Source organism: Erithacus rubecula, assembly GCF_903797595.1.
Source record: "Erithacus rubecula genome assembly, contig: scaffold_851_arrow_ctg1, whole genome shotgun sequence".
NCBI lineage: Eukaryota > Metazoa > Chordata > Aves > Passeriformes > Muscicapidae > Erithacus > Erithacus rubecula.
In genome coordinates this window covers 7,035-16,568 of record NW_027635485.1, presented here as the reverse complement: position 1 = coordinate 16,568, position 9,534 = coordinate 7,035, and the positions used below count along the sequence as shown (strand labels likewise).

Below are 9,534 nucleotides of genomic sequence, written 5' to 3'. Positions count from 1 at the left end.
GTTGCAGGCTCTCTGGTCCCTTGGCCACAGTCCAAACTCCCCAGGCAGTTTCTGACTGGTTTTGGGGCCCAGGTGCAGTTATGGTTTCTTCATGTTTACAATGCCCTATCCTCCCATCCTGCTTCTACAAACACAACAAAGTCAAGCAAATGATTTCTTCTCTTAGCTCGAACCAGCTCCATCTGCTAGTAATTAGCCTTTCTACTCTGGTTCTATTCTTCTTGCTAAACTCTTAATCAATATATATTGGTTTTATCCTTGTAGCTATAGTGTTAATCCTTTTAATTCTTCCAGACCCTTGATTCACCCTGACCTCTCCCCCCATTCCACTGCCCCTCCAGGAGCCTGATGTGGCCAAACCCTCCTGGGGACACCTCAGACACCAGGCACAGAGTGGGAAATGAGTCCTGGGAGGTAGAGCCAGGTGTGGCTGGCAAGTCCCACTTCCAGTCCTGGTGTCACTATCCCAGTTCCTGGTGTCCCCATTCCCATTCCTGCTGTTCCCATCTCTGTCTCTGCTGTACCTATCCCATCTTGGTGTCCCCATCCCTGCTCCCAGTTGTCCTCATCCCTGTCCCCAGGGTCCCCATTTCAGTTCCTGGTTTCCAGAGAGGAATTGCTGGCCACTGGAGAAGGGAAGCCGGATTTTTTTGCCCCAGGAGGATTTATTGCTCAAACCAGGATAATTTCTCACCAGAACTAAAGCATTGGGAATATTTGTGGTTCTTGGCTTTAAAACACTGGAGAATGGGAAATTGATCTGTTAGCAGGAGCTGTGGGTGGGTGGGAGCAGCGGGGATGAGCTCTGCTGGCAGCTCTCGGTTTCCTGGGAAAAGGGAAGGGGCCAGATCCAGTTCCATGGATTGTTCAGGCAGTGACTCCTGCTGGGATGACAAAAGGTCACAGTGTCACCCTGTCCCTGTCCCCATACCACAGGATGGACCTGGCTGGAGCCCATGGAGAGCAGGAGCTGCTCCAGAATCCCACCTGAGCCTGCTCTAATCCTGCTCCATTCAAACCATGTGATCCCTCTCCATCCATCTTGCCCCAGTCCTGCTCCATCCATCCCACCCAACCTCGTCCCAAAGACCCTGGCCCAATCCCTCTCTGGAATGCCAACCTGATCCCTCTCCATCCATCCTGCTCCAATTCTACTCCATCCATCATCCATCCATCTATGCATCCATCCACCCATCTATCCATCATCCATCCATCGTCCATGCAACCATCCACCCATCTATCATCCATCCATCCATTCATCATCCACCCATGATCCATCCTCCCATCATCCATCATTCACCATCATTCATTCATCATCCATCTATCCATCCAACCATCCATCCTTCATCCACCCATCCATCCATCACCCATCATCCATCCATCATCCAACCATCCATCATCCATCATCTATCCATCATCCAACCATCATCCATGCATTCATCCATCCATGCATCCAACATGCATCCATCTATCCATTCATCATCCATCATCCACCCATGATCCATCCTCCCGTCATCCATCTTCCAGCTATGCATCCATCCATCATCCATCATCCATCCATCCATCCCAACTGATCCTACTCCAGAACCCAGCCCTGATCCCATGCCACAAATCAATCTCATCCTGCTCTGGACTCCTGCTCTAATCTGGAATCCCTCCCTGATCCCAATCTGTCAATTCTGCCCCAATCCCCCTCTGGAATCCCACCCTGACCCTGCTCCATTCCTGCAGTCATTCCAGGCAAAAAAGGAAGATACATGAGATTCCAGCACGGATCACACACTTAGATTAACCCCAGGATACATTCTGGGATCCACATGGAGGGGATCCAGAGCTGGATCCAGAGCTGGAACTCAATGGCTGCCATGTTATATCCATTCATGTCCCTCTTCCCTGTGGAAAAACAGTGGGATCAGCGTTGGTGGCACAGGATTCCCAGAACGGTGCTGGGTGGATCTGTGCCCCTTCCTGACCCCCATCCCGTGTCTTACCGGATTGGCGTTTCCAGACGACGAATCCAACGAGGACAATGAGGATGATGATGGCAACAACGGACACAGCGACCACCACGGTGAGATTCCCAACAGATGTTGGCTCTGGGAATTGTGGGATGGTGAGGAGGGGGAGAGGAATCCCCATCTGGGAATTCCAACTCCCCAATTCCCACATTCCACATTCCCAGCCTCACCCCAAGCGAAGATCCCGGGCTCCGACATTCCGGGATGCTCCACCCGGCACCGGTACTGCTCCCGCTCCTCCGGCCGCGCCTCGATCCTGGCCCAGGTGTGGAAGGTGCCGTCGCTGTTGGGAACGACCCCGCCCCACTCCGTCTCCTGATCCCGGATTTCATCCCCCTTCATCCAGTTGACCGCGATGGCCTTGGGGTAGAATCCGTACGCGTGGCAGGACAAGATCAGCATCCCGTGTTCCTCTTTTCCTAACACATGGACATCAGGGGGCTCTGGAATGGGATAACAGTGAGAGACATCCATGGAATTCCATAGGAATGGGATGGGGGTGAGATCTGCCTATGCAATTCCCACTGGAGTGAGATGGGGGTGAGATTTGTTCATGGAATATGCACAGGAATGGGATGGGGGTGAGATCTGCCCATGGAATTCCATGGGAATGGGATGGGGGTGAGATCTGCCCATGGAATTTCATGGGAATGGGATGGGGGTGAGATCTGCCCATGGAATTCCCACTGCGATGGGATGGGGATGAGATCTGCCCATGGAATTCCCACTGGAATGGGATGGGGGTGATATCTGCCCATAGAATTTCATGGGAATGGGATGGGGAAGAGCCCTGCCCATGGAATTTACATTGGAATAGGATGGGGGTGAGATCTGCTCATGGAATTCCATGGGAATGGGATGGGGGTGAGATCTGCCCATGGAATTGCCACAGGATTCACCCTGTTCCCAAGTCCTCCATTCCCAAACCCCACACTCCCACAGGAATTCTGCTCCCACCTTTGCGGTCCAGCTCCTTCTGCCCATATTTGACATATCTCTGGATCCATTCTGGGCATTCATGCCCCAGGTAATTTGTCTTCCTCTCAGACTCGTTCTCATCTTCCCAGAGCCTCCTGGTGACCTCAGCAGCGCTGTCGGCTGCCACGAATCTCCTGGATTCCAGGTCAAAGGAGAGGAAATCCCTTCTGTCATAGCTGTACCACTCGGATCCATGGACACTCGCATCGGACAGGAGGTCACAGCTGTAAACTCGCAACAATGTGTGGAGACCTGGGGGGATTGTACCCACAGAGACCCATGGAATTGGGTCCCAGCCCCACAGATCCCCATCCCAGTCCCATGGATCCCATCCCAACACATGCAGCACAAGATATCCCATACCAGCCTAATGGATCACCATCTCAGCCACTTGCCACCCTGTGAATTCATATCCAAGCCCTATAAATCCCATTCAAGCACTATAGATCCCGACTCCAGCCTCACAGATCCCATCTCATCCCCATGGATCCCATCCCAGCCCCATAGATCTCATCCCATCCCCATGGATCCCATCCCAACCCATCCACCCACATCCCAGTCCCACAGTTCCCCCCACTCACCCCTGCTCTGGTTGTACCGGTTCCGCAGGTTACCCAGGTTCCTGGCATACAAGTCCTGGTTCCCCACGTTGATCTGGGTCTGCTCATCCCAATATTCCGGCTCTGCTCCGTCCTTCATCCACTGTGTCAGCGGCTCCATCCGGCCCCGCTCGCTGTCGTAGCGTGTGAAGGGGATCCCATCCAGGTACCCAATGGCCATGAACTGGGGGATCCCCGGGCTGGGCTCTGACACTGCCACATCCAGATAGCGCAGAGAATGGAGAACTGGGGGGACACAGAGATTTGGGGGGGCTGAGGGGTCACGGAGCAATGAAAGGGGAACTGGGAGAGCTGGAAAGGGGGTGCATGGGGTCCCAGTGTCCAGGAATGGGGGCTCAGGGGACTCCCAGTGTCAAGGGAAGGGGATCCAAGGGTCCCCAGTGCCAAGGAAAGAGGGGTCACAATGTGGGGAGACCCGGGATGGCTGGAATGGGGGGATCGGGGGGTCCTTGATGCAGAGGGAAAGGGAGGTTGAAGGCTGAGAAATGCAGGAATGGAGGTCCAGAGGGTCTCAGAGTCAAGGAAAATGTGGGTCTGGAGCTGGGAAAGGCGGGATGGATGGGAAAGGGGGTGCAGGGGGGGATTGGGAGTGGATAAGGGAGTGCAGGGAGGTGCCTTCCTTTCCAGTGGGACTGGAAATTCAGGGGGGTCTCAGAGCCCAGAATCCCCCCTGGGACCCTCCACGATACCCCAGGGATGCTCCCAGACCCCCCGCAGGACGAGCAGGGAGTGGAGATCTGGGGTGATGAAGAGATTTGAGGGGACAGGAATCGGAACGGGGAGAGCCGGGAAGAGTCCAAGGTACAAAGGAGGGACTGGGAGAGGCGGGATGGGGGATCCAGGGGGTCCCTGTGCCCAGGAAAGGGGCTCCAGGGGTCCCCGAAGTTGAGAGAAAGGGGGGGATGGGACTGGGAGAGGCGAACGGATCCCGGAGGCGCAGTCTGGGAGACGGGAAAGAGACCGAGGGAGTGCGGTGGGGGAGGGGACGGGGGAAAGGGGGAATTCCAGGCAGTTCATCTGGATCCCGTTGGATCCCCGCTGAGACCCCCTGAGACCCCTGGGACCCTCTGGGACCCCGTTTCGGGAAGCGCCGGGAGTGGAAAATGGGGGGGACACGGAAAGTTGGGAGGTTCGGGGGGTCCAAAGGTCAAGGAAAAGGGCGGGAGTCGGGTCTGGGAAAAGCGGGATGCCCGAAAAGGGGGTGCAGGGGGGGTCTGGAAATGTTCTGGAAATTGAGATTCGGGAGTGCCCCAGTGCCGGGAATGGCGTTTCAGGGGGGCTCCCAGTGCCAGATGAGAGGGTTCAAGGGGGTCCCCGTGCGCAGGAATGGCGGTTCAGGGGGGTCCCGGTGCACAGAAATGGGGGTTCACGGAGGGTTTTCTGCTGGGAAAGGCGATGGAGAGGTAACAAGACCGAAAATGACGATTCAATGGTTTCTCCGTGCCCGGGAATCAAGATTTAAAGGATTCCCAGTGGCCAGAAATGGACGTTCAGGAGGTGCTGGTGAGCAGAAAATGGGGGTTCAGGAGGGTCTCCTTGCCACATAAGGGGGTACAGGGGGGCCGGTGCTGGGGAAGGGGATTGAGGGGGGATCACAGGACCCAAAATGGAGATCTCGGGGGTTTCCGTGCCCGCAGATGGAGGGTTAGGGAATTCCTGGTGCCCGAAAATGGAAGTTCAGGGGGTCCCGGTTTCGGGGGTCCCACTCACCTTTCGTCGCGCCCCCCGGGTCCCCCAGGAGCCCCAAAGCAGCCCCAGCCCCAGCGCTGGAGCCATCGCGCTGCTCCGCTGCGATCCCGCTCCCAGAACTGGCCCCGCCCCCAGCGCCGCCTCCGGCCCCGCCATTGGCGCCGCTATTTCCTGCCCGCCAATGGAAACTCAAAGTGTCCGTGACGTCACGGGTAGCTGGGTAGATCCCGGTCTCTCGGGTTGGGACGCGGAAGCGAAAGTGACCGAGGCAGCGCGGTGGGGGAGGGGAGATGGGGAAATTCCAGAGAATTCCTCTGGATCCCCGCTGCGACCCCCCTGGAGCCCTCTGAGAAACACCTGGGACCCCCTGGGACCGCCCTGAAGAAAGCGCCGGGACTGGAGAACTGGGGGGACACGGAAATTTGGGAGATCTGGGGGTGCAAAGGGAAGGAAAAGGGCGGGTCTGGGGCTGGAAAGGGCGGGATGCCCGAGAAGGGGGTGCAGGGGGTCCCCATGCCGAATTAGGGGGTGCGGGGGGAGTCCCCATGCACAGTAATCGGGTTTCAGGAGGTCCCGAGGTCAAGGAAAATGGGGGCCTGGGTCCCCGAGAGGGGGAGGGCCGGGAAATGGGGTACAGGGGGGCACTGGGGCTGGATAAGGGGGTCCGGGTGCGCAGGAAATGGGGTTCAGGGGGGGTCTCTTTGCAGGTGATGGAGTTCAAGGGGTCCCGGTGTCTGAAAATTGAGGTTCAGGGGGGTCCCGGTGGCCAGAAATGGGGGTTCAGGGGGTTCCAGGTTCCAGATAAGGGGGTGATGGGGTTTTCAGAACTGAGGAAGGGGGAACAGGGGGGTCCCGATTCCCCGAAATGAACGTTCAAGGGGGTCTCTGTGCCCAGAAAGGGGGGCTCGACCGGAAATGGAAGTGCAGGGGGGTCCCCGTGCCCATGAACGGGGGTTCAGGGGGTCCCGGTGCCGGTCCCGGGGCCGATCCCGAAGCCGCAGCTTGGGAGACGCGAAAGTGACCGGGGAGGGCGAGGAGGGGGAGGGGACAGAGGAAACCCTGGGAATTCCCCTGAATCCCCCCTGAACCACCCAGGATCCCCCCGCAGGACGAGCAGGGAGTGGAGAACTGGGGGGGGACTCAGAGATTGGGGGGTCCGGCGGCGTCCAAGGGTCAGAAAGCGAAACTAGGAGAGCCGGGAAGGGCGCAAGGTTCAAGGAAGGGACCGGGAGAGGCGGGATGGGGGATCCAGGGGGTCCCTGTGCTCAGAAAAGGGTCTCCAGGGGTCCCCAGTGTTGAGAAAAGTGGGAGCTGGGAGCGGCAGGAACGGGGGTCCAGGGGGTCCCTGGGCCACGGGAAAGGGGGGCTGGGGCTGGGAGAGGCGGGCGGATCCCGGGGACGCGGTTTGGGAGACGCGAAAGCGAGACGGGAGTAAAGGGGAATCCCAGGGAATTCATCCGGATCCCACTGGATCTCCGCTGAGACCCCCGGGACCCCCTGCCAGGAAGCGCCGGCAATGGAGAACTCGGGGGATGCAGAAATTTGGGAGATCTGGGGGTTCAAGAGCCGAGGGAAAGGGCGGAACTGGGGTGTGGGGATGGCCGGGAATGGGGGTGCAGGGGGGTCCCAGAGCACTGACGGGGCTGCGGGGGGATCCCAGCCCCGGATTAGGGGGTGCAGGGGGGTCCCGGTGCTGGGGAAGGGAATACGGGGGAGTCCCCGTGCCCAAAAATGGGGGTTCAGGGGTTCCCGTGCTGGGGAATGTGTGTTAAGGGGGAGTTTCCTTCCCGGAATTCGGGGCTCAAGGGCGTTCTACTGCCTGAAAATGGGGGTTCAAGTGGTGCTGGTGAGCAGAAAATGGGGGTTCAGGGGGGTCTCCGTGCCAGATAAGGGGGTACAGGGGAGACGGTGCTGGGGAAGGGGATCGAGGGTGGTCACAGGACCCAAAATAGAGATCTCAGGAGTTTCCCTGCCCGCGAATGTAGGGTTAGAGGATTCCCAGTGTCCGGAAATGGAAGTTCAGGGGGGTCCCGGTTTCGGGGGTCCCACTCACCTTTCGTCGCGCCCCCCGGGTCCCCCAGGAGCCCCAAGAGCAGCCCCAGCCCCAGCGCTGGAGCCATCGCGCTGCTCCGCTGCGATCCCGCTCCCAGAACTGGCCCCGCCCCCAGCGCCGCCTCCGGCCCCGCCATTGGCGCCGCTATTTCCTGCCCGCCAATGGAAACTCAAAGTGTCCGTGACGTCACGGGTAGCTGGGTAGATCCCGGTCTCTCGGGTTGGGACGCGGAAGCGAAAGTGACCGAGGCAGCGCGGTGGGGGAGGGGAAAAGGGGGTTTCCAGAGAATTCCTCTGAATCCCCGCTGCGACCCCCTGGAGCCCTCTGAGAAACACCTGGGACTCTCAGGGAGCCGGCAAGGGTGCAGGGTTCAAGGAAGAGACTGGGAGAGGCGGGACGGGGGATCCAGTGGGTCCCTGTGCCCAGGAAAGGGTCTCCAGGGGTCCCCGGTGTTGAGAAAAGTGGGATCTGGGAGCGGCAGGAACGGGGGTCCAGGGGGTCCCTGGGCCACGGGAAAAAGGGGCTGGGGCTGGGAGAGGCCGGCGGACGCGGTTTGGGAGACGCGAAAGCGAGACGGGAGTAAAGGGGAATCCCAGGGAATTCATCTGGATCCCACTGGATCTCCGCTGAGACCCCCTGGGACCCCCACCCAGGAAGCGCCGGCAATGGAGAACTCGGGGGATGCAGAAATTTGGGAGATCTGGGGGTTCAAAAGCCGAGGGAAAGGGCGGGACTGGGGTGTGGGGATGGCCGGGAATGGGGGTGCAGGGGGGTCCCAGAGCAGTGACGGGGGTGCCGGGGGATCCCAGCCCCGGATTAGGGGGTGCAGGGGGGTCCCGGTGCTGGGGAAGGGAGTATGGGGGAGTCCCCGTGCCCAAAAAGGGGGCTTCAGGGATTCCCGTGCTGGGGAATGTGTGTTAAGGGGGAATTTCCTTCCCAGAATTCGGGGCTCAAGGGCCTTCCGCTGCCCGAAAATGAGGGTTCAAGGGGTGCTGGTGAATGCTAAACACAACAGGCCTATCAGCAGCACCAGCCACTGTATGATATCATTAGCATTTAAAGCAGATCTGAACTCCTTGAAAACTGGTGGGGTGGACTGAAAAAACTGGGTGATGGGTTGGGAGAAGATTTCCCCTGCCCTCACTTGCTCACAGTAAGTACCATTACTGAAGTAACCCCAAAAACACAGTTATAGTGTGATAACTCTGGATCCATGTGGCTGTGTTCCAGAGGAAGTTAAAAATACATCAGTGCCTCACCTGACCAACTCACCAAATGAATCAGATAACAGCTATAGTAATTTTGGTGAGGGGACTCATGTTCACATAAGGGGTTGCAAATGGCAGAGCTGACAGGCAATGCTCTTTGCACTGGGCCCATGTCACTTAAATGAGGACGGTTGTTTCTCCAGGGCCTATTGTGGAGTTGTAGATATACTGTCAGCAAATTCCCCATACTATTGGGGGGTGACTGCATTCCACTGCCAGGGCCAGCCAAGGGTTTCGTTCCCCTTGTTGCCTTGCTGTGCCACGGATGTAGTTGATTCTTGCGGGGTCATCGGCTGGGGCAACACTTGCTGGGGGTCAAGGGCTGGGCCACAAAGTTGGTTGCCTCTTGGGGGGGCAACGGGTTCAGAAGCTTGCATCACCTTCCCCCATGATATGAGACACTTGCTAGAGCCCGAACACATAACATCGTCCGCGAGCATTTTAGTACATTTTTCCAGCACTCAGGGTGAAGGATTTCTACCGGATGATCAATGGCACCCAATTGCAACAGTCGTGTGACTGCACAATCAAAGTCTTTCGCTTTGCAATCAATGCCCCACTGCTTATGCAGTTCAACACTACCTTGACGAGGGCTTCCATCTCCTCGCTATGGGAGTGTCCTCCCCGCCAAAGTCGGTCCCGCTGCTCCGGCCGTCTCACTCGTCCGGCGAGCTTCCCGACACCCCAGCCACCCCTCCCCGTGTCGGGGGCAGACGGATTCCTGGGTTTCAGCCCCTTGTTGCCTCTCTGGAGGCAAGGCGACCCGCTCTGAGAAAGACACGACGGCTGACGTACAAGCTGTTCGGGCTAATCACTCACGGCACCAATATGGGGGATGGTGAAAAAGCCTTTATTTCCTCTTTGCACTGCCTTATATAACCACGGTGCACTTACATCATCCTATCTTG

General features: G+C 58.1%; 1 protein-coding gene across 1 annotated transcript; it reads right to left on the bottom strand.

The window, feature by feature from the left end:
* Positions 1-1,878: 1,878 nt before the first annotated feature.
* LOC306816731 (class I histocompatibility antigen, F10 alpha chain-like) lies at positions 1,879-7,457 on the bottom strand (the record flags this gene model as incomplete). The annotated part of the gene is made up of 5 exons (XM_079333167.1): positions 7,359-7,457; positions 3,578-3,841; positions 2,976-3,248; positions 2,189-2,461; positions 1,879-2,096 (listed from the first exon to the last, which is right to left on the bottom strand). Exons 1-5 carry the CDS (start codon positions 7,423-7,425, stop codon positions 1,879-1,881), a joined length of 1,095 nt encoding a protein of 364 aa, XP_079189293.1. The 5' UTR covers positions 7,426-7,457.
* Between the last annotated feature and the right edge of the window lie 2,077 nt (positions 7,458-9,534).